This window comes from Amblyomma maculatum, chromosome 9 (assembly GCF_055883805.1).
Source record: "Amblyomma maculatum isolate TAMU_Amacu chromosome 9, ASM5588380v1, whole genome shotgun sequence".
Classification (NCBI taxonomy): domain Eukaryota; kingdom Metazoa; phylum Arthropoda; class Arachnida; order Ixodida; family Ixodidae; genus Amblyomma; species Amblyomma maculatum.
Genome location: NC_139352.1, coordinates 28765371 through 28791372, shown reverse-complemented (window position 1 = coordinate 28791372; position 26002 = coordinate 28765371). Strand labels below are relative to the sequence as shown.

The 26002-nt window shown below is 43.6% G+C and overlaps 1 protein-coding gene across 1 annotated transcript in view; it reads left to right on the top strand.

Annotated features, from left to right (window-relative positions):
• Nucleotides 1–26002, top strand: part of LOC146178707 (multidrug resistance-associated protein 1-like) — a 100495-nt gene that overhangs the window by 14859 nt on the left and 59634 nt on the right. Inside the window, exons 4-11 of the mRNA XM_084579791.1 lie at nt 1408–1548; nt 5512–5643; nt 6593–6660; nt 13637–13753; nt 15712–15840; nt 18300–18456; nt 19461–19718; nt 22153–22356. Coding sequence (XP_084435917.1) covers nt 1408–1548; nt 5512–5643; nt 6593–6660; nt 13637–13753; nt 15712–15840; nt 18300–18456; nt 19461–19718; nt 22153–22356 — 1206 coding nt within the window. The remainder of the gene's footprint in view (nt 1–1407; nt 1549–5511; nt 5644–6592; nt 6661–13636; nt 13754–15711; nt 15841–18299; nt 18457–19460; nt 19719–22152; nt 22357–26002) is intronic.

The following is a 26002-nucleotide window of genomic DNA, read 5'->3' as shown; positions in this document are numbered from 1 at the left end:
CAGTTTTTTCAATCAAGGATATGGTGCTTTAGCTGCAATACTATATATCTTGAGTGGCCAGACCCGAAGGGAAACGAACCATGTAGTTATAGGCAGGAGCTCATGTTCCTAAATAAGCTGCGTATTCGCGTATGAATCACATGCTCCATTAACTTTCCTACACAAGAAGTGAGAGAAATAGGTCGGAGCTTGGTGGGGAGAAGCGGTTTGCGTGGTTTTGGTATGAAGACTACTTTTGCCTCCTTCTACTGGGTCGGCAAATTGATTTGTTGCCAGCATTTATTAAAGTAGTTGGAGGGTCTTTAATGGAGGGGTGTCTACGATGCGCAGAGGAGCTGAGTGTTCAGCTCAAGGTTGGCAGTGCGTGAGGAAGCAAAAAATAGACAGGTGAGACAAGAGCACCACCAGTGCAAGAAAGTGATGCATGGTTGCTCATCCTACTGCATTTACTTCGTTCAGAAAATTGATTTTGCTTTACCGAAAATATTTACCATAGATCAGCAGGCAACCGGGCATTAGTGAGCCGCTAAGACAGCACACCTTCGAAAGCAGCGCCACCGCGAAATCTTGCGCGGTACCTCCAAGACTCCAAACGAAGATGAGTCGCTCACCGAATTGTTACGCGTGTAACATGTTAGACTTATGTTAAAGTACTACAGTGCAATTGGAGCTCATAATTAAGAGGCGTACCCGGTTGCCATGTCAATTAGTTAAGTGATGTGAAACCTGGGGTTTCCCGGCAGAGAAAAGGAGTACCTTGCTTGAACAAGGGCTTGCAGGTTAAAAAAAACAACCAATTATTTATGATTTTTGGAGATTTGCTGAGGGCACAGTTCTTCACTTGCGTCATTACTTGATTTCTACTTGAGCGAGCAACTATAATTGAACACACGGTTCTCCTCTCTGCTGCATGGTTTCTTAAATAATGCCTTGCTTGAATTTCATGCTCGAAAATAACCTAACTCATCCATTTTTCTTTGAAAGCGAAAGTCGTTCTAGGCTCATAGCACGAAATTCCGTGTGCGAGAGTTGTGCACGGGATCTGTCCATCGGACCTGTGCGCTGATGTGTCACTTGTCAATCATTCTGATGACGTCATCAGAAAAACAAAAATCCCTTCTCTACAGGGAATCGAACCACCACCCTCGCATCCCCATCCTAGCGTTTAACCAAATGCACCATGACGGGATTGTAAAAAACGCATCATAATTCTCCTTGTCTACCGTGAGGATGATAGTAGCAGTGACAATGACGGTGGATTTAGTTGATAATGATAATGATGAGAGCAAACGTGATGCACCGTGGGCAGCAGCAACGCTCCGGCTTTCGCATTTCTGCGGTGTAGATTCCACAGTGCTCTCGGAATGTTTTGTTGAGTGTAAACCTCTTGCTTCTTATGCTGTGCAGGTTCTCATATGCTTGACGTCTCTGCGCCGGTACTTCGGCGCTCAGTACTCGTCTGCGTACGTACTCTTCCTGCTCGTCGTAGTCTTCACGGCCTCGGCCACGGACCTGTGCAGGTTTATAGGACAAATCAAGAACCCAACGGTATGTACAGGCAAAGGCTGACGGCTACTTTATAGAGACCCAGTGCCTAAAATGAATTACGCATGCTATCTTCAGATCTGCAGGCAGGTGAACCTTAAAAGGCGGCTATTTCTTATTTAGGGGCAGTGAGGACATTTGTATCCTGTTATTATTTGCAGTCAACAATCATTAGCGTTTTTACGTAGGCGCTGTCTCGGCAACAAAAGATGCATTTATTGGCGAAAAACAAACGATTCCAAAACCGTCCCGTTAGTGGATTCAAACTTCTGATGTCAATACGTAAAAACGGCTTCCTATCGTTCGGAAGTGAATGACAGCTAAGCTCAACTTTTGAAATCTGCGGCGAAAAGCCAATATTGACACCTGAAATTTAACTCGAGTATGCACCGGTGACGGCTACACTTGAGGTTCCTTGCTTCGTCTTGCGCAGCATAGGTTTCGGTGAGGGTACGTAGCCTCTCAGTAACTACCATGAACTACCACTTCCGTACCGACCAACGTTTATTGCCTAATTAGAGGAGTTAAGGCATCGAACTTTCGCTCGCATATTTTATTTTAAAGGTGAATTAAGTATTGGTATACACGTGTCACTGAGTGCGATTCGGCTGCCACCGCTAAATAACCCGTAATTGATGTTATTGTTTGATCTTGCTTCGGTTTTTGTTTTGTCATCCGAATGATGGTTCTGGTGTCATGTTGGTACCGAGGTACCACCCCACAATATAAAAAAGGAAGTACGACGGCTGATGTTGCCTTCCTTGTTAATACAGTCCTTTATGGAGCGTGGCTTATGTTTTGTAGGTAATTAAAACTGCGCATGAATTACTATATTGTAGTTTTATTTTCCTGTGCTTGTCCCTGGAGTAGGTATAGTAGGTACTTGTGCTTATCTCAGTTCCTGTCTACGCGTTTCCTGGAGCGCTTCCTCATGCTCAATCTGGGCTTCAAGTGACACCATCAACTAAACGTCGCAGTGATCGTTAAGCTGACGGAAGGAAACGAGGCTGCTTCAATGAACGTGTTCAAATATAAATGATTTTTCGACCATAGGTGAATACCGCGTTTACGTTCAATTATTAATAGCGCTGAATTTGAACGAGAACATTCGTTCAAAAGTTAGGGGATTACTCTCCTTCAATCATTTCGGAACCGTAGAAAAACCAGAGAAGCCTGATAGACGTTAGAAAATACTTTTATGAAATGTAGTTTTTCAACAACTTCGCTACAACAAATGTGAGAACGCATCGGAAGAAAGGAGCGTGCATGTTCAAAAAACTGGAGGCTTCTTAACCTTACGCCACTAGTACTAAAATGCGTAAGATTAACCACTAAGAAGCAATGGAAGGAATGGTACCAAGAAAAGTAATAGTACTTACAGTAAATAATATTAACTAAAGATAACAATTAAAACATTTTGAAAAGTAGAAAATATGCGACATGACCCCTTTTCCTATGGTGAAAATTTCGCCCATCTATCTGTTGGTTTAAGTCTCGTTAAATTACAGTCAGTATGTGTTGGAAAGTGCTGCTTAATAAATTCATTTTCCCACAGCCTTCGAAGCAAACATTCAAATGCCTAAACTAAATGTGAAAAATAAATATTTGACACATATGAATTTCAGTTTGCTTTGTAGCCCATAGGCTACTAAGCCCATCAAAAGCGAAAGGAAGAAAAGTTCGAACCACTTCTATAGAACAGTCCAAATCAGGAAAAAAATTATTTTAGAATATACAAAATAGGGTACATTGCCTCTTTTCTCCACACAAAGTGGCAAAATTTCTAAGGCTTGTCTGCAACGGTTTTTGTGTTCCTTCCTAAATGTATTGACCAGTCTTTTATTTGTCCGGTGTTTGTGATACTGAATAAAACAGTGCCTGGAAAAGATGAAACCCAAATTTCCTTTGCATTAATTTCAGGGAACAGAAGCCTCAAGCCGTCGTTTTTTTTTTTTTTTTTTCCTTTTGCAGTGCAGCTTGCAGTGTTTTCTTTTATGCGGCTCTTTATAGCTGGTGTTCTGCTTAGGGCGGGGGAGTGTTATCTTCTTGCAGATTATCCAAATTGAGAAGTTGGAATATGTTCAAACGTATTTGTTTACGTTTTCACAAATATCCTTTACCGCTTGGGCCATCAAAAATAGGAAAACGTTTAGGGCACTCAAAATGATCTTTGACCCGCTTTTTAGAGTCACGCGCATATCCTCATTCATGTATTGAAGTATATATCAGGTTTTAGCCTTAGCAAAAACTCAATAGGATTCTCTGCTGGGGACAGGTACAGCCTTTGTCAAAAGTTTAGAGTCCAGAGGGTTTGCTTTTAAGCCGTATATTATGACTTCTTTAACAGTCGTTGATTTCCTAGCCATTGGAGAAGGTAGGGCGAAAAATGATGTGGCCTGCAGCAAGTTTGCAAACCTGGTAATGCATTACGAGCTGCATAGTATGGCTCAGAAGTAGACCCCCTGGGCTCCAAAACTTTTTCAAAGACTGTACCTTTGCCGTTGTTTTGGGAAACCTTAGATAATAGAGAAAGCAGCGTAAACTTTGATCTGTAGAGAACAGAAGCTGGCAGTTTGCTCTCCTTTACCCGTATCACTGTTCGATTTTAGGCCGGAGCTCCCAATGTTGTCTTTAGGCCCTTTGCTACTGGTGTTATTAAAGCATTGCAGACCAGTAGAGCGTGAATCGCACGACTGACGCCAGATTCTCTGCACCCCGTGAAACAGATTCGACACCCTATTTCATTAACTCAACCGCTACGACGACCCGATGCATCACTACCGGCTGAAAAGAATCCAACCTATAAAGAAATGGAAAGTTAAGGTGTAGGACCTCTCTCAGTCGGCAGAACGTATATCTTGGGAATGGGCGCCAAAACGAAATGCATTTTCGCTTTATGGCTTATGGGGTGGCTCCGCAAGAGTTGAAAGCTATGACTTACATCCGCCTGTTTTTTTTTTTTTTTTTTTTTTGTGTGTGTGTGTGTGTGTGTGTGTGTGTGTGTGTGTGTGTGTGTGTGTGTGTGTGTGTGTGTGTGTGTGTGTGTGTGTGTGTGTGTGTGTGTGTGTGTGTGTGTGTGTGTGTGTGTGTGTGTGTGTGTGTGTGTGTGTGTGTGTGTGTGTGTGTGTGTGTGTGTGTGTGTGTGTGTGTGTGTGTGTGTGTGTGTGTGTGTGTGTGTGTGTGTGTGTGTGTGTGTGTTTCAAGAGTCCTGAGCTCCTCTTTAGTGCAAAGAGGGGAGGCAGCGTGCAATCATTGATTCCGTATTTGAATTTTTTAGACAGAGTTTTCATCAGTGCCACTATCGCTGGCGCAAATGGTTATGGTAACTATTTTTGCTAAGGCAAGAGGATGCCATAGCATGGCCAAGTTGGTTTGGTTTGAAAGCCTAATAAGAAATATTCCAAAATTAACTACCTGCATGGGGTGAAATATGAACAGATTTCGAAAAAAAAAAGAATGCCAGGTGTACAAGACGTTTTACAGCGGCTTAGCCGACGTTCACATACGTCCTTGAGTTTTTTTCACTCACAGTAGAATGACGAGAATAGAACACTTACAATAAGAAAACCCATTTCTTTCCGTGCATTTACATAGCACTGAAAGACTATTCCGAGCACTCGCAGAAAGCTGAATACATACTGTAATGGGCGGATGCTGCCACTAAAAAACAGAATTAGGCGCAGTTAGCTACCATTACAAAACGCCTTGTAATAAAGGGACCTAAAAACAAACAATGGCTAAAAACGTGATGCCTTAAAACAGTTCAGGATCAAAATATAAAAGCAGTTCTGAAAGCCATCCTATGCGTTTTTGAAGACGCCTTTTTTTTTTTTTTCTAATTTAGAGGGGAGGCATAGATGATAGTGGGTAGCATAGCTTTTTTATTGCATGTGCTCACCTTGCTGTGCAAAAGCATTTCTGACACTTTTTGTTCTAGTGAAACATTAAAACACAAACCTTTTGCAGGCACCTGTAAACGAAAACAACTTCCAACCAATCCTTCTTGTCCTGAATGTTCTGCTCGTGTGCACAACGTCTGGTAATTTTGTGGTATGTGGACTGCAAGACACCGTCGTCTACAGTCGCCGCTCAGACAAGGTACAGAGGGAATTTACCATCTTGTTCTTCTTCGATACTCCGTAAAATGCAATCGTTTCAATCGGAGGGCGGCCGGTATCACTCTTCAAATGTGCTCAGTAAACTTCATGTGTGGGAAAGCAAATCACATGTGGCTCCACCTGGTGATTTTTCATGAGTTCCGGTGCAAGCACTGTAAGACAAAGAGGGCGCGTTCCTTCACAAAGCATAATTTCGCTTGTTCTAGACACGGTTAAGGACCAGCAGTAGTGAAGTAGTTATTATGAGTTAGTGTGTTCAAATATATACGGTGTATCAGCTAACCAAACACAAGTTTTTATTAAATTTTTAAAGAGTTACTAAGAATAACTACTCAGGCAATGTTTTAAGGTAGAGTACGCCGTCTTCGAGAATATATCAGATAATATCTTGAATATTTGTCCATGGTGTGAAAGTTACCACACCAGCTACCTTTTGCAGCAATATTTTTATTGAATGAAATGAAACACTATGCACACAGCTGACTGGCTGATCCTTGAAGTTTTGATATGTTGCTCAGTGATTCTTGCAACAGTTATATCGCACGGATATTGAAGAAATATGCAAACAGTTTGCATCCCGTCTTCCGGAACGCAAGTATGTTTGTAAAGAAATAATTGAGGGTACAAACTTAGAATTATTCATTCCAAATAGTAAAGAAAACAATTCCGAAAATGCTATTACAGAGCATTGTGAGCAAGAAAGCAGTATCAGGAACTTTTGCAGTTTGTACATGCACAAGCTGCGTGATCTGCCTACTATTAAAACAAAGGTGTCTGTGTCGCAGAAAAGAAAAAAAAAAACAAAAAATAGCCTTGCAAATAACTGTATTGCCGTTTTTTTTCTATAACAACTTGTGACATAATGCGACCCGCTTTCGTTCAAAAAAAGCTTTGTTGAACATAACTTTGCAAATTGTTCTGTATCGCAGTTCCAGCGTACACAAGAAGAGGAATCCTGGTCACCTTTTGCTCTCTTCCTCTGCGCTCCCATACACAGGTGAGTGCACAACACAAATAACTTCCGCGAATTGTTTCATTTTACATCAAATGTTCTGTGATAAACAGCACTGCTTATTCATGGCTGCTTATTCAGGGCTTATTTATGTACAACAAAACGTGTTCTAACGTGACCATTATTTGATGTACCAATACGGCAAATTAGACGATGCGAGAAGCACGTTTTGAAAACCAACAGCATCCTTTGCTAAATCATCCCGTACGCATCTTTCTGCACTAGAGGAATTGCTGCACTTCCTCACTTAAAATCGTATGTATGTATGTATGTATGTATGTATGTATGTATGTATGTATGTATGTATGTATGTATGTATGTATGTATGTATGTATGTATGTATGTATGTATGTATGTATGTATGTATGTATGTATGTATGTATGTATGTATGTATGTATGTATGTATGTATGTATGTATGTATGTATGTATCTATGTGTATGTATGTATGTATGTAGGAATGAATGTGTGCATGTATGTATGTATGTATGTATGTATGTATGTATGTATGTATGTATGTATGTATGTATGTATGTATGTATGTATGTATGTATGTATGTATGTATGTATGTATGTATGTATGTATGCATGTATGTATGTATGTATGTATGTATGTATGTATGTATGTATGTATGACTTCAAAGAAACGCCGGCAAACGACAGTTTAATGCGTAGTGACAAGGACCAAGCGTCGACCCGGGGTTATTACCTACTCTGCATTACCTTATTTTGGTCTATTTGTAGTGGGTCGTGAAGCTTGTGCTTTTCGAGGGTTCGAGGGCACCCCGGGCCTGCTGGATGGCCCATTGTTGACTGTCCTTGTCGGTACTTTACACAGCACGTTGAAGTTCGGGCGGGTATGTCTGGAATGTAACTTGGGTCGGAAAGCTGGCACAGTCCTACATGATGTGCCATTTTTCCGACGGACCCACTTCGTATACACTGCACACATCACTCATTTAGACGTCTCAGTGAAGGACATGCAGCACTGCCGGGACGATGCGTGACCCGGTTTGTATTTGCTTTAGGATAAACCTTTCACACTTGGGAAAGTGCCAGTCGGTTTTACAGAGACAAGTTGGTTAGAAACTTCTCTGTTGCTCACAGCATTGCCCGCTGTATCGTGCTGCGACCTAAAGCACCCATCGGCTACACTTTTGAACAGTGTATGCAATCAATCTCGGATTCCCCACTCAGAATATTCTTCTTAGTGTTTATAAGACTCTGCGATAATTTTGCACCAGAGGCTCGACGGACCAGGTCTATCATATTCATATGTTTTCAAAACCTAATACCGAACCAGGCATATCTGATATATTGACTTACTTCGGGGTTGCAAATCACCCCAAACCGATTACATTGGTGGTTCGCTCCATTATGCACACTTCCTTAATATACTATTGAGATATAGCTAATTATTTCTTCGCAAAAAGCAGTGATAAAACTTGTGGTATGCAAACAATTTTCCTCGAGCTTTTTTGCACAAGCCCAAAAGAACAGAACCTGGGGGATAAATAGAAGATAACGACGATATCATTCTTTTAATGCTAGATGCATCTTCTGTTAATACAGATGACGAACATAACACCCTTTCACTTAGAGCCACTCCTAAGATAATACTATGTACCTTCTGCTTCCAAGACCCTACAATAAAACATGTTTTTGAGGCCAAACAACATTTGAATAAAAACTAAGGCTGACAGTGAGACCTGTGCTGTAATCTTGTGTCCAGCTGATTTTATCAGAGAGGAGTCTTAGAAAAAGTGAGGTACACTGGGTCACTTTTTTTTTATTTATTGCCTGACTTCGACACAATACACAAAACCACTGACAGGGCACAATGAGCATTCATTAATACAACAATCAGCCAGGTGGGTTGTGGCGTCGTCATGCTAAAATTCTCTTGGGAGTTCAGAAGAAATGCGAATCCCGAATTTATCAGATAAATCACCATTCCAACTCTGAAAGATTGCGCGTTTGAGATCCATGAAAAGCCGAAACTGCCAGAGAGATTTTTTAACCTTGAGGCAAAATATCCAATATGGGGTCATTTCATACTCTCCTGTTGACCAATGTGCGAAGCAGCCTGAAAACAGTCGCATTTAATGTAGATATAAAGGAAAAACCGTAGTTGCATTCGTCAAATTACACAATTGTGACCACAAGACATTCCTCAGTCTGAAATTATGTCCATCGTATGGATATGAAAAATGTTAGCATAATTATCTTACATTCTACTGAGAATGTCATGCAAAGCGGAATATTAGCAAGGTTTTTGTCAACAATGTTTATGTAGAGAAAAGCACCGACGCGACACCAGGCTGGAGATACATGGCGGGAAGAGGTGCATGTGCGCAACCGCATGTCCTTAGACACGAAGACTAATTTGATCAACAAGTGGCATATAGCGGCTAAGCAAGGCCCAAGAGATCAGTGACGCTGTCCCATCAGTTTAAATATATAATGTGTTCAATTTGACGCCTTTGTACTAATTGTAGCAAACGTATATAAGTCTCTACAGTGACTCGCGTGCTCGAATGGATGAGGACGCATACATCGGAATGCCCGCACAACAGTTTATACCAGCGTCGCAGCGTTCTTCGACACATGTCGGTACAGAGGAGAAACAGCAATTTCGCTCCGATATCAGGTCTTGTCTCCTAAAGAAATGGACATACCATTGTAGACAATAATCGCAATTCCGTGTCCAAATCACTGCGTAGTTCCTCGGCCACCAAAGATGTAAGGCCGCCATGGCCCATTTTCAAATGGCCATTTCCAAAAGTTTCGGCGCGCCCACCGGAGAAAATGGCGCAGGAGCATAGTTCGCGATAGCTGTGGTGGTGTTTTTGCTCTCTCCCAGCAGTCCTTCTCCGCGTCTGGAATGTTCTCGAGCGATTCTCGGCCAAGCTACGGTAGCAGTAGCAGGCAGGCCCAGACTTAGATGAAGTCCTGAAAAGAAAACTAGGAGTTTATGTTTCAGTTAACGAGCCAGTTCGCGGAGCGGTGTGTAGCGTTGTGTAGCGTGTGTAGTGTAGTCGCCTATTTGTATTTTGTTAACTAACTTTACTTCGCGTTCTTATTGTTATATAAGGTTATTTAGTCTTTTACTGCAAGATCGTCGTCCTTCGTATCTTTGTGTGCGAGCTACACGTTGCCCGCTGAATCGACGATCACCTCAGAGAGGTGAGGAAGAAGAGAAGAAAAGACCACAGCGAACCTGATTTTATTAAATCCATGAAAACCGGAAAAGATGACTGTGCGAAACTGCAGTCTCGCGTCAGCCACCGCTTCCGGTTTCATATGGCCCGTAAAGACCTGGTCCGTACAGATCTTCAGTGTTAGAACACTGTACCAGATACGGCAGTAAACGCCGCTTGCGCGCTATCGTGCAAAAGTAGCCTGCCTGGCGCCGTAAACCGCATTAAATATCCCGCCTGTCAGTATGCAATCCTCTAAGTTGACCGCAAGAACATTCTGCGTCATCATAGAGTGCTGTTGCTGCTCGAATAAAGGCGAAGTTGGGGGCATTCGGCGGCAGAAATTGTTGATGCGTTCGTGGTATCTAGCTTCAGATAGTCATTGCTACTTTGATAGCTTTTTGTTCCCGTATTTGATTGAGAATGTTTTAATGCTGGCTTTTAAAACAGGGATTCACTGAAGCATTCGAATGGACGCATATATGTAGATGGCGACCTCAAGGACTTAAGATCACCAGAAGCGCAACTATAAAGCCTTGGCGTTCTTGAAGAGATAGGTGGAGACTAAGCTGAAAAAAAAAGCGGCTTCAAACCGCGCAAGTTGGTCCAGAATTACAATAAGATGAAAGGCATTGAGGACCATGAAGTTGTTTTAATTCTATCCTTTTATGTTAGCCAGAAGGACTCAAATCCCCCAGGTCATAAAACAGCCACGAAACCAAAAGTCCGCTAGATTATGAACTTGCGGTTCACAGCTCACAGATGTTGTTTCTTACCTTTGCGGTGGTTTGTAATGAGGCCCTTTCTTCATGCTAACGGTCTCACTAGCATGATACAAGCAGTATAACTTCCCGTGGCTGTCTTCATTGCGAGGCCTCTCCATTCAACAATAGATTCAGAGGCACTGCAAAGCTAAGATTATCTAGATGGGCTAGTTGCTTCATTTGAAGAGAACAAGTAAAACTGCGCGAAAGACGGGCTGAAGAAACACACAGGAAGAAATAATGCGCAGACTTCCAAATAAATTTAGTTTCGAAACAGGTGAATTATAAAGCCAGTGAAAAAAACAAGAAACGCACTATCGCGAAAAAAAAAAGCTCGAAATAGTGACATTAATTTATAGCAGAATCACAGCGGCTGTGGAACCCGAACATACCCTTGAAAATATTAAATCGCCTGTCTCCGTAGGGATACTGACGGCGAACTGACGCATTCGTCACCATTTTTGGCAATCAGGAAGCCTTCGATGACCTCCCTTTCAGCCTTGTCTCGTGCCTCATAGAGGAAAGTTTTTTTTTTTTTTTCAGCTAAGGGACGCATCCGCATTTCCTGCAAAGCAGTGGTAAATTGCTACCAGTACCTGTGCGGGTCGACCTATTGTGTTCAAGGGCCCGCTCATTTAAGCAGCGGTCATAAACAAACGCGATCACATCGCGTACTCCCGAGGGAAGTACTCCCCTGATGGGGCTGGGACAGTGGGTCGCCGCCGCTTGCGGCGGAGGCTAGCCTGCCACAGAATTTTTATCGGTTGTAGGCCGTCATTGCGCCCGCCACCATTTCGGTGGTGGACGGCGGCCATTGTTGCGGCGCGCGTCTTTCTCTCCCTCTTCCTTTTCTTTCTTCTCTATTTTCTCTTCTGTCTGCGCGAGGCAGCGGAGGTGGCTCAGCTACAGAGCCAGTAGAAGGCCCGTGCATTTTCTTTTCCTTCTTCGTACAGCCACAACAAGAACAACAACATACTCTCGAAGCGAACTTCCTGTATCGTAGTTGTCAACTGTCTGCTTCAGAGAGTATGTTAGCAATGGAACTTTCAGGCTTATGCAAGTTCGATTTACAGAAGATAAGTCAAGCAAGCAGATTTTTCTGAAGCCGCGCCGATGACGGTACACTGCGACGCGTCGCATATGCAGCGCGAGAGCTCTACACGAGTACTCAAGGGGGCGGGAATGCGGCAGCGCAAGGAGAACTCACATCGCGTACACCGCGTTATTTGTATTAGTTTGTCCTTTTAAGCGCTAGCTTAAACAACTCGTCCAGTCGAAAAGCTGCTGGCGTATTGGTAGTAGTGGGCACCGCGTATCGAAAATAATCGGGGCCTCCTTAAAAGAAACTGTAGCATTCTGATTTTTAGTTCTATTGATTAATGATTGATTGTGCGTAAGAGGCGATGACGAGTTAATGAAATCAATGTAATTAAATAAATATCTGCTCAATTAGAAACGAAAAAAGTATGAAAATGGGTGTTCAAAAGTATCAAAGTGTTCAGAATAAAAAGTCAATGCCTGATGATGTAACTTTTTGAATGAACCATTAGTCTGTTGAGCTCTTATCTCATCCTTTAAAACAGGGAAGGAGACCAGCATTTATAAACAGAACCTATTGAACCAAATCTTTTTACCTTTTAATAAAAAGGCGTCTACTCAGAGAGCACGAGCCCGGTACCGATCCCCTCCTACTGCCTACTAGCACTGTAGGGCGCCTGCGCGCGTATTTCTGGCCGGCAGCGCCGCCGCACCCGCACCGCTTCTCCTCATTAGTCTCGATGGCTCGCCGCTAGCGGAGACGCGGCGCTGACGTCACGGGCCGAAACTCGGTTTCCTAAAATACTCATAGCTACAAAAAAGCACAGCTTACAGATGTACCTTTTGGTGCACCGCCCTGGTAGACTTTTTAGACGAATAAGGATTGCGGTTGCGTAGTACTGTACATATGCATCTTTGTAATATATATATATATATATTGTCACGCACTTCCCGCGGTCCTTATTAAAGGAAGATGAGGTTTGGCGGGATAAGCAGAAGAAGAGGAAGCTGGTTCTGCCCCGCTCTTGTGTGCTATTCTCTAGCGCAGCCTAAGATCTGTCTAAATAAACGTCGTAACAGGTGTGGTGGAGGTGCGGGGTAGAAACAGCTTCCTCTTCTTCTGCTCATCCCGCCAAACCTCATCTTCCTTTAATATATATATATAAATATATATATATATATATATATATATATATATATATATATATATATATATATATATTGCTGTCAGAGTGCGTGGAGTTTACCCGTAAGTACTAACGACTATTAATTTTGTTCTTGAAATTAGGGAAATATTGGACTTTAGGTTGGTTATCTACTGTCGAACATACGTGATACCGTTCTCGACCATTTAGGTTTCTTTTCATTTGTAATATTTTGTTATACCTACATTATACAAGTATCAGTAAGAATTTATCACGAAGCAGTTATGGGAGCGTGTAGTTGCTAAGCATCACCATATTTCTGATTTCTGCCATTGCATCTTCTGCGCACTAAATACAAATCATAATTGATGTTTAATTTAGGTTTCGTTTGTGGCGTTTAACATCCCAAAGTGGCTCAGTCAATGAGAGTCTCCGTAGCGGAGGGCTCCGGAAATGTCGACCACGTGGGGTTTTTTAACGTGCACTTCGATCCCGCATCCTTGGGAACAGTAGTCGAGCGCCGTAACCACTGCGCCACCCCATCGGGGTACTGATGATGCTTAATTTATTCGATCAGTTACATTTCATAAAGTCATCATCATCATCGCCCCCATTTCAACGATTTTAGTTCCGATTCATCATTTTACAAAGTCGCAATTGTAACACAGCGAACAATTCCACCAACTTTCTCTGCCAATAAACTATATCTCTGAGTTGCTAGTTTACCTTCATTAAAGTTTTATAGATATACGTTTTTCAACACGTAATATATATTTAAACTTTGGCGCCTTACTCACCTCCGTTCTATTTTACAGGAATCTCAAGAGCATTCTAGGAAAGTCGGCTGTGTTGATTCGAGATCTCGTCAAACCAAGCATAAACAGTGTCTGTGGGAGATGCGTGGGTAAGCTGTACGCTTACGCAAATAAAGGGTGCGTATAGGCTTCATTGTTCTTCGCGCTCGCATCTCGTTTAGGTTGTCATGCTGTAAACGAACAACTACTGCATGTTTTACTCCACATGTTCTAGGCTCTTATCAATGAGACAAGACATATGGGACCCCATGTTACTTTAATCCTCCCATGCTCATCAAATTGTGCACTAAGATCAATGTTGGCTATAGTTTGGGACGGCAGGACAACGCTAGTCGCCCGTCATATCCTTCACCTTCCGAGGAGCACGGGAGGCTTTGGCCTGCCGTGCATCCCGACAGTGGCTCGAGTACTCGCGTTAAGGCTGGTGGAGAGGCTATTATCTGACCAGTCTTACCCTGGTTGCTCGCTCATCCTGTACTTGATGAGCATGGCGCGTGGTGTGCTTACACCCGAACATCACTTCGGTCCATAGCCCGTCAGACCTCTGCCTTTTTACCGCGAGTTTGCCGAGACAAAGTCGACTCTCGATGCCGACCTGTCATATGTTAATGTAGGCGGCCTACCAGCCATACGCATCAGCGAACTACTTGCCGTTAGCAGACTTTCAGCGGATGTGCAACAAGAGACCGCTGTCTCCAAATGGCGAAGGTGGCCAGCTTGTTGGCTGCCAACTGAAGTGCGAGATTTTGACTGGCTTAGGCGCCGGGGCATCCTCCTCACGAGACAGCGCGTTGCCAGATGGAGTATTGTACCCAGTGACCAGTGTGCCAACTACGGTGCTCCCGAGAGCCTCTTAAATGTTTATTTTTTTTTTCGCATATGTAGTTGCGAGAACAATGTGGCGGCTCGCATATAGGATGTTTAACCTTCGGAAGAATTCCGGCGTCCGGCTCTGATGCAACACTTTCGAACACCTTGAGTTCACTGTTGTTCTGTTTGTGTTGTGGCGTCGCAGGTGCCTCGCTGAGGCGCGCCGCACTTCCACCCGCGCAGTGTACCCAGCCTTACAGAGGTTGCGCCTCGTCATCTGGAAGTATCTGTCTGGACAGTTAGAAACAGATGGCGGGACGTGGTTTCTGCGGCGCTGGCAGACGCGCTTCTATGTTGTACGGGGGAGCAGACTTGAGATGCCCGTCGTACTTTATTAGAACCCCCCTTCCCCCTTTCTATTGTTTTCCCCTCTCTGAGGAACCATGTATTTATTTTTATAAGTACCCTATAGTGTTTTGTATAGTGCTTTGATCTGTGAATAATGTGCGTTTTTGTATGTATGTATGTACACAATGAATTCTCTTTGTGTAATTTCAATGTAAGAAAATAGAAGTGCTAGGTGCCGGGCTAGTAGGTATTTCATACTTAAAGAGCAGCGCTAAGAAAACAAAAACACGCTGAGAAACACAGTGTCTGTATTCACCCTTTCTTGCTTGTGTTTTTTTGTTACTAGCGCATCTATTTAGGTAAGAAAATAAACGGGCCTAATTTACCCTCATACTCACCTGTAAAATAATGACAAAATTTCACCTCCGGGTGAAAGTTATTGTAGATGTCATTAAATTCTATCGTGCATGAACGCTTAGTTGCAGTTTATTGTTAAGGAAACAAAGAACGCACGGCTGTCAACGCAAGGTCAAAAATAAAAGTGGCTGCCGCTAACATATTCACGTATTCCTTACTGAGGGCAGCTGTTTACTTTCAGGTTAAGCAATATTAGCACTCTTTTCAAAATAAAATGGCCATCCTCTTTAGTGCATAAGTAAAAATAGCGTAGGTTATGCAACTGGATGCTTAGCAAAAGGTACGAAGTTTCTGAAAACAATTTGATGAAAAGGGCACGAAGAACAAAATGAAGTATTCTATGACGGCAGACTGTCGTGGAAAAATTTAGGCCAGGGTCATAGTTGTAATAACATAGCTGAAATGACATAGCAAGCAGTGTCAATGGCTAACACTCTTTGTAAAAACAACTGGTGGTTTTTATGCTGCTCTTCTGTGTCACAAACCTAATCGCGATGCAGGAATCCCACTCGAAGAAAACTTCAATTATTCTGCGCCTTTTGCCGAGTCCTTTGGCGGGATCTCGTGTGGATATTAAGCACCGGGTTCGCCTACTACCTTGTCATCATCTCCAGGGCTCTTGTGCTCGAGTGAGTATAGATAAAGTGCGACATTGCCATGCTTTCGACGTGTATGAAGTGCGAAGGCAGTTCCTTACAAGATGCAAAACTAGTAAGAAAGTGCGTATGTGATAAAAGATATTCAAGCTGCCTTGTTGATGATCAGATATCTTCGAAGCACACTGTGAAGCTTATCTACAGCGTTTCTCGCACAAAGCAGCTTAAAAGCATGCAACAATCTTGTACGCTGTCTGAACCTCGCGGCGGGCGTTGGAAGACTTTTAACATATAGGCTTTTTTGTGGCGCTGGTGGTGATAGAAACATTTACTGCCAATATTACAGAGGGAGGGGGCGTTGCCCCTTGCACGGCATTTGAGAGTCCCCTCCCAGTACGGAGGGCCCTCTTACAAAGCAAAGGAAAACCCTTGGAGGGCTATCTGAGCGAGAGCGCATCTTGCGCTGGTCCTTATAGGAGGTACTGGTGAGTAGCTTCTCCCAGTAATCTAGGGCCACCTCTGGTGAAGGAGGATGAGGGAATGAGGGGCAGGTGAATAATATGTGTAGAAAGTCGCCACGTTTGCCACAGAGCTTGCAGGAAGAACAAAACTGGTCAGGAAAGTGTGCGTGGAGAAGGATGGGGAATGGGGCTGTGCGTGTTTGTAGCTTGCGCCCATGGGCAGCATGTGTTATTGTGAGATTCGAGGCAGGGGGTGCGTATGTCTGCAGACTAGCAGTGGGACAATTCAATGTTACAATACGTGAGAAGGTGTGCGCATCACTGCGAGAACACTAATTTGCTCTTACGAAGCAGAGCTTAATATAAGCAACATTTTGCGGGGCAACTGCGCAGCCAAATGGCCAGCTGCGCAGCAGGCCAACTGCGGCCAGATTACAGGCCAGCTGCGCAGCCCCCTCGCCAAGCTCTGCCGGCGTTGCCTAGCAACTCTTAAAAGGTGTGAGATTCCTCCTCATTAAAAAACAAATTAGTCTCCATCCTGGAATTTAACCTCCATCCCTAGCGTCCCTAGCAATGATAATGACTGCAAACGTGATGCGCCGTGTGCACCAGCAATGACCAGGCTTTCACATTTCTGCAGTGTAGATAAAACATTGCTCTTGAAATTTTGCTGATACTCGAGCGACGCTGGTTAGGGAGGTTTGTGTTTGGCCGAGACAAGATTTTAGTGAGCTTTAACTCGCTGCAAACTATTAGTGAATTAGCTTTGACGATTGTGCAGTCATTTGTTGCAATGCAGCGACAATGAGGCGTACTGTGTACATTGGACCTGGCAGGTTTACGTGGCCATACAATCATTCTCGCACAATTGTCAACTGCTTCGGTCACAAACTTCCGTCCAAGCTCTCGAATGGGCTTTCCAAGTACTGAAAAACCGTTCATGCATACGTCTAGTTCCAATCACAAAACGTGTTCATAAACAAAGCCGATTCGGGATCATGGTTGGATATATCTCCCGTAAAAAAATGCATTTTTGAGAGGTCAACATTTGAGTATAGCATGTTACCCATTGATATAATGGCGTCGTTGCTAGGGGTATAACAGCCTTTCATTATATTGCTACTTATATTTAAATTATTGAATTTCTTAATGCATTTGCTGCATTACAATTCTAATCGACGCTATTTTATTGATGTGGACGGTCGGAAATACTATTTAACAAGATTCAATAGTTGCGTTTTCGGCCTTTTATATTCTGTACCGTTATCGCACTTCTTAACCGATGTGACTGTCGAATTGCAGATGTGACTGGCAAACTACATTTTCTTTTTCAATATAGTCCAGCGACCCCCCCCCCCGAAAAAAATACAAAATCTTGATCTGTTTAATATTGCTAACATCATTCTAATATTAGTGGTGCTGAATAAGCACTTAATGTCTGCCTTATCTTATAATCCACCGGAACAGATCACACCGGCGAATCTCTTATTGGGTTTCAGCAAAAATAAGCAAAAATTTACAAAAACTAAGAACACATTGCAATGTGCACGCAGTTTCTGTCATGTCTGCAAGTTGAATGTGGACATTTTCACTGTTAAAACCGACAGGCCAGATGTAACGAACTAAATTTAGCTGCACGTGCTGTTGTCTCTCGATTTTGCATTTACCTTTTGTCTCGGAAGTGCCTTGAAAAAGAACAAGCGAGAGGAAAATGTTAAAGAAAATGAACGCTTCTGCAGTTTTTACCACTTCTTCATGCTTATGACCGGCTTTGAATCGCATTCATAGCACAGGGCAGAGACTGCAAGTCGATAATCATTATGAAGTGCATGCTATTTCCGTAAATTTCAAGAACCAGAATATTATGCTGGCTGCCCCGCAACCGAAGAAAAACTGTGTTTCAGAATCGCCCACGATAATGGGAAATGGGGTGACAGGTAGAGAAACTATGGAAAGATCGGAAGGTTAAATTCGAAAGCGATATCTGACCCCTCACGCAATGGTTACCACATTGATTGACTATTTCTGCAGGACTCTAATTGCGGGAACATCGAGTTTGTCATGCATGATACTGCTGTTCGCGATGTCATGTCTCGCCGAGGGAATTCTCACCTGCTACACTAATCACATCAGCCTGAGGTTCTCGGAGCGTGTTCAGGTGCTCACACAAGGAGCCATCTTTCGAAGGGTAAGGAGGACGCAGGATTTAGCCTGGTATCATTGTGCGAAGGGCGCGCAAGTCCTCGTTAGTTTTTCTTCAATAAATATTGAGTTCCGTAAATAGCCTTAAAAGCCATACAGTAGGTGGGCTCATATTATGATAAAGCACGACAAAGGAAGATTGTAAACGTTGTTGTACCATTCATTATTGTATTGTCACGTAGTGGTGACAAGGCTAATGGCAACAAATGGGGAGTCTGGGAGTGCACTAATGAAGCTCTTTATTGGTCTGTGCAAACTGTGCAATCACAGTGCTCTTCTGCTGGTATGTGCGAACTCCCAACTAGTTTAAGATATGACCCATATACTACAGCTCCTCGCAGGCGAAGTGACAGTCCTCTACTTTCAAAGTGAGCCCTGACGACTTACGTCGAGCAACGTCCAAAGGCTTTTCAGGTTGTCTCTATCAGTGAACCGATGCCAGTTTGCGCTCAATCTTCTCTGTGTCTATTTTGTTCGTTCCCGTAATAGATTAAGTGCGACGAAAATATCATATCCTCTTCTGTAAAATCCCAGAGATCTCTCAAAGATTCCCATTTTAGTATGTTTTTAGCGTTTGTATTACATCCACGCTTGTACTGGCAGGTGTAACGCTAAGAGTTAAGAAGCACGCAGAGTGAGACACAAAGATAACTTGAGTTACCGAGAGTCTAGTGGAAATCAAGAAGAATAAATAAGTATTGGCAGGGCATGTAGAGCGTAGAGAGGACAACCGATGGTCACTTGGGGTAACAAATTGGATTCCAAGCGATGAGTAGCGTAGTAAGGGGCAGCGGAAGGTTACGTGGGCGGATGAGATAAAGAACTTCGCTGGGGTCAAGTGGATGAAGCTAACACAGTACGGGGTATTTGGAGGAATACAGGAGAGGCCTTCGCCCTGCACAGAATATAGTCCAGCTGATCATGATGGTGATCATGATGATCATTTCATTAACTGAATTTATGACTCTGTTCTGGCCTTCCCACATGCAGGTACTGAACTACTCTCCAGCAGCCCGTGCGACTATCTCCTCAGGATACATCGTGTCCGTAATGGGAGTCGACTGCAGTATCCTCGCGTTCAGCGGTCAGCTTATACTGAGTCCCTTGGCCGGGTTTCTCACCATGCCTCTCAACATCTACATGATTACGCAACGCGTGGGAATCTTTCCGGGCATGAACATCGGGGCTGCGTTCATCGTAGCGGTCTTGGGCTTCTGGGTCGTTGTGGCTATGTACTACGCGTTCCAGGTAAGAGCCATCAGCAGTAGGCTGCACAAAACAATGGTACGCTTGTACCTATCCATGCTGTACTTGGGATCTGTAAAGTGTCATGTTATTATTTTTCCGGAACTATTGAGAAATAACACAAGTACGAGAATAAGCCTCACAGATGGGCATCATCGAGCACATTTTTGGGCGAGTCTGTCGTTCATAAATCCGTGGACAACTCCTTGGCAAATGTTTACGCGAGAGTGTAAGGACACCGAGTTACAAAAGAGTCGATGTCGGCGTTGTTATTGTTCTCCCTTGTTGCAACGCAAAATCAGAGCCAACATCCTGCCCCCGCAGGAAAAAGCCACAATTGAACTGCGCAACCGCACCACAGATGGCGCACAAGCCGTATAAATGCGTCTAGTATGCAATTTGCCATTCGGCTGAATACTAATGAACTGTGGTGTCACTACAAAAAAAAAAAAAAATTGCGGAATCAACAGGCGGTGCTAAAGGCGCTATCGCGTCTTCTCGTACGGCAAAGCTTGAGCATTGCCCCCTCCCCCCTAATTTTTATCGTCACACTGTGAGCGCATTGAACGATGAAATAACTATTCAAGTGCTGACCTATATTGGCTAAAATTTAAAGGTAAATCTCATATGACGCACATGGTTTCCTTGGAAGAATTTCAAAATGCTTTGGCGAAAAGTTTGGTTTGGTTTGGTTTGATTTATGAGGTTTAACGTCCCAAAGCGACTCAAGGTATGAAAGACGCTGTAGGGTAGGGATGCGAAAATCTCGACCACGTGGGGTTTTAACCTGCACTCACATCGTACAGCACACGGATGCCTTGCTTTTCGCGTCAATCGAAAGGTGCCTGCGTTGGCAGGGCGTGCCTTGGTTTGTTTTTCACGTGTATACCTGGTAAAGTTCTCAGGGACCAATAGCTTAATTAAAGCTGGTTTTTCCACGACCGCTTTTGTCACAGTGACCAATAAGCTTCTGCAGAAACTGAATCCTAGGAGATGCAAGGAAGGTGGGAAATAAAAAGAAATCAGACCAGCATTTCTGCCCTGCGCTCTGAGTGTGCTCCATTACACGAAGGATGCGGGGAATCTTTACGTAATACCGGCAGTGTTTTTCTCCGCGTGCACCGTTCGCCACATCTTGTCATCTGATCATGTTCGAAGGGAATGGTACTCCCGATTGCGTGAAGTGTCATACGACTCTGTTCAGGTAAAATGTGGCAGCCGAGTACGAAGTTCCCCTAATTTATTGGAAAGTATACATCTCTCGACGGGCCGTTTCATAAATGTTTCGAAAATCACCGTGAAGAAGAAAATGGCAAGATAAATTTCACATCTACTATAGTGCCTAGAAATATACTGCTTCTACAGTGCGGCATACGAGCGAAGCCTACAGGTGGAAGGCCATATTGACCTTTGCAATCAACACCAAAAGTACTAAGCAGAAGCTAGGTGGCACACGAGCTTGCCGATGCATTTGTCAGAAAGAAATGGGATCGTAGTGTGAGGTAAACAAGAATGAATACGTATCCAAAGTAACGAAGATTTCTGGATTCCCTGCAGCTAAAGCTGTGGATGTTTTAGGGTATAAAACGTCCCATATTAATTCAATTAAAATGCCTTCTGCAGTCTACTCTTGTGTTCTATTTGTGTACCTATTTTTGGTTCACCCAATTCCGTTTATATGTGATTCGATAACATGCTAACGATTAAACCTGAAACTTGAGCCCCTCCCATTCCTCCCTGCGCACAATTCACTGAAGATTAGACCATGTACATATGGTTTTGCAAAGTCATAGCATATTCGGGGCAGTTAGTTAGAAAATTGCACGTTTAAAGGTAAGTGTATATATTGTATTTTGTTGCTCCGGCCTGGCGAAACTTAATTCCTTAGCCTGTTTCTGCACCTGATCGCCTTCTGTTCTCTCCCTTCATGAATACACTTTTTACCACTTTTCTATTTCTTATAAATTATTCTGTGTGCGTTGAGTTGCTTTACAGAAAACACCTGGCTACCAGCAGGGCATCACACAAGTGTACAGTTTATTTCTAGAAGACATATAACTTGCTGTAGATTTTAAGAAAAATGTGGGGATTTTTTATTAGGCACGTATCCACAGACCTAGCAGCCTCTGACATAAAGTCAAGCAAGAAAGATTTATTTTCCGAACCCACGGATGCCTGAGACTGGACGAAAAACTCTGAATTCGTGGCACCGGGTTGATGTATTGGCATTCCATTGCTTTTCATCTACTTTCTAATCAATTATCTCCATGATTACATTATTATTTCACAATGATCAATCCTCACAAAAGCATCCCGCATACTTTCCTTTATGTCAAGGACTTTTTCTTCCGTTCTTATGCGCCTGGAGATTTTAAATACACGTTGAGTTTTGCGGAATATATTTGAATTCAACGTTCTATTCATTTACCGAGCGCAGAAACGCAGCATGAAGATGCGGGACGAGCGGCTCAAGAAGATGGTGGACCTGCTCACCTCCATCCGTACGGTGAAGATGTACGCCTGGGAACAGAGCCACCTCAATACCCTTAAGCGACTAAGGGAACGCGAGCAGAGGCTCGTGCTCAAGGTCAACCTCATCAACGGCTGCGTCGACGCAGTGTATAGTGGGCTCAGCTCTGTGGTGAGACAACCATCATTTGTTTTGTCCGCACTGAAGCATAATGCGTCTATCATCAACACGTAACGTGAAGAAAACGTGCACGTTTTAAGGCGAAATACTTTATTGCCTCATCGTTGTCATCAGCAAAAGTGTCACGCTTTTGTGGCGGCTCTGATTGATCGAGACGGGATGACGTCATGGAGGTCTCGACCAATCACAGAGCACCCCGACAGTATACACGAATGTGTGCCCTATATGGTCATATGCCGATCAATGGTTAATTACTAATTATGACTAATAATTATACATTTTATTGCTAACTACCAACTGCTAATTATTTGCTATTTATATAATTACCAATTGCTTACTACTAATTACTTACTAAGTAATAAATATTGCCTACCTATATTAAAATACTAATTAGTAACAGTTGCCTAATTAATTATTACTTACTAATTCATGCTGCGCACTTGATAAAACCGACCATACAACAGTAAACGTAAAACTACGCAGATATAAGGAGCTCGATCTCTTCGCCGCGGAGCAGTTCACTGAATAAATGCACTCTTACAACGTGAGAGTACGTAGTCGCTCGCTTTACTCGTAGCAGCATTCATCGGTACATGCGCAACACTCGTGTAGCAGAATGCAGCACTCAGGCTTTCGCCTTTCATCACTTTAGTCGCCAATGTGTCCTCGAATTGTTTTCACGTTAGCTAGTTGTAATGATTTGAGTTTCTGGCTTCGCATTTGAGCTGTGCCGAAAATTATGGCGGACGTTTATGCTTCGCCGATAAGGGTACGACGCGGTAGAATAGCTGAACCCCTGACATATAAAATCCTGCTTTAACCAAGCCGTATGACCGTGCCTGCATAGCCTAAATGTAGACTCGGCATACAAAAGCCCTGGAAGGTTGATTCTTGTTCCATCTTTCCCCGTCAAATGAGTGGCCCGAAATGGCCACAGCTTCACCCAACTTTATACTGTCACGTGGTCTCGCTACGTCACATAAATAATCGAAGAAACAGTTCTCTACCATGGAAGATGCCAGCTAACGCCTCCTGCAACTATCATGCTCGAGATTTTTTCACTCACAACTCCGACGCCGCCAGCAGGGCTGAAATTTCCCAGTAGCGGGACCTTTAACGCTATCTCGCTAAATGTTTGCCTTCTTAATTGGTGCCATGCAGCAATTAAATGTGCTCACCCCGCAGGGGGTACCTGTTAAAGCAGGTGTTTGTGTGTTTTGTGCGACACCACGGACCCCGAGCACCGAGGTTTAGTCATGCCTTACATCACCGTGGATTGGGAGAAGGGGATCCTGGTGCTTGAGCCGATGCCGAGGTTTTGGACCTTTAAGGCCCCTCGGCGGAGGCAACACACCACTTTGGCCCACACTTCCCATAGACGGCACCTCCGGGCTGACCCACCCGGTGGAAATCGGCAGTCGCCTTTTCTTGTCCTCCCCTCCATCGTTTACTTTCCTATCTTCTTTCTTACAACTGTAATGTCTCCTCCTTTCTTCTCAAATTTTTCCTTTCCCAGGCGGCAAGGGTTAACCTTGTGTGGCTAAGCACCATGCGTTACGCCATATTCGGCTATAGTCAGGGTGTACGGCTGGTGTTGGCAGGACTGCACTGCATTGCAGGTTCCCGTCACGTCCTCTTGTTTGGCTTCATGGTAGGTGGCCGCTACCCTGGCCGAACACCAAAATTGCTTTTATGGCTACTAACTCTTCGAAAACCGATCGCCCCGTCAAACGGAGGCGGACTTTGGTCACTGCAAATTTCCTTGGAAACCCAAAGAACTAGCTATGCCAAATTTCACGTAATTCACTCCGAAGTCGAAGAAAAACCAGCCGAACCCTCTTACCATACCTAGTGTCCAAATGCTTAACAAATGCCCTAGGCTCAAAGCAGAAAGTGAGCAAAATAGCAAATTAAGACATGCTGCTCGCGCGCAGCCATGCAGACCAACAAGAGAAACTTGCAACATCAAATACCTTGGGGGTATCTCTGTTACCGTAACTGCACACAGATCTTTGAACACCGTTCGTGATGTAATATCAGACTATGACTTACTACATCTCACTGAAGAAGAAATGCTATAAGGCCTCACTGACCAAACTGTAGTTAACTTTCACAGAATTAAACTCTGAAAGGTCAACAGAAAAATCGCTTCAAAGCATTCTTGACTTTCAATACCATTACAGTGCCAGGGACAATATAAGTGGGATACCTAAAAATCAAAGTCCTGCCATACAAACCAAATGCCCGAAGATGCTTCGACCACCGGAAATATGGTCATGGGTCCCAGAAAAGCCGAGGATAGAAACCTTGTGCAAAATGTGCTGCGGAACACACTGCTGAAAACTGTGATGCTCCCGTGCCACACTGCGCCAACTGTGAAGGAGAACATCCATCGTATTCAAGATCTTGTCTAATCTGGAAGAAAGAAAAAGAAATTATCACAATCAAGACAAAAAAAAAACATATCATACACTGAGTCAAGACAACGGCTGGCAAAAAAGCAATACATTTGTCTTCACCGCAAAGACACAATATGCGGATATGGCGCGCAGGGGCGAAGCTTCTGACGACCGCAACCTGGCACCTACCGAGACGTCTTCGGACTCTGTGGCAGGACCATCCAAGCCGCCTCAGGCAGAGGCCGCCAAGGCTGCTCTGCGAGCTCCAAAGGAGGTTTTGCCGACCTCTGAGTCGGGAACTCGTCAGGTTCCCCCTTCCAGAGGGAGACCTCAAGCTCGTTCGTCCGTGGCATCACCGCGGGCTTCCAGTACCTCCAGTGAGGTGATGGACGTCACCCCCAACACAACTGCGTTGCAGGGCGGCGAAACTCGTTAGGAAAAAAAACAAGGGTAATTCCACCTGAAACTAAACTTTAAATCTGCAACACACCACAGTATGGCTTACATAATACAATAGAATTGTAGAGGTTTACTTAGAAATTATACAGACATCACAGATATACTTACATCAATGGCACCGACATCGTTATGCCTCCAGGAAACTAACCTTGGCTCACATAACGCAAACATATTTAAGAAATATAAAACCTTCCGAACAGATCGAGAACAGGCCAACAGACTCTCAGGAGGCGTCGCAATCATAACACAAAGTCACGTTCCTGCAACAGAAATACCATTGAAAAAAAGTCCGAAGCAGTGGCCATTACCATAAGCAGCCAGAAAACAATTACAACATGTTCTGTATACTTACCACCACACCAAACCAAACTTCCGGCATTACTGTACAGTCAGTGACTTAGAGAAACTTAACAACTACCGGAGCCGTTCGTGGTTGCTGGATATTTTAACGGGCATTCCTCCTTTTGGGGAAGTGAACATAATGACACAAGAAGTCAACTATTAGAGGCTTTTATATTATCAAACAACATATATCTCTTAAACATAGGAAACCCCACTTACTACTGCCCCTGCTCGGGCAAATTTACCTGTCTAGATGTAGCCTTTTCATCACCTTCCCTTTTTACTGATTTTAACTGGGATGTTTTAGACGACCCTGAGGGTAGTGACCATTTACTCATTTTAAAATTATCATCCTCTACATCCATTATCTCAACAAGGCCACAGCGTTGGAAGCTTCACCTCGCTGATTGATCAGCTTTTAAAGCAAATGCCACATA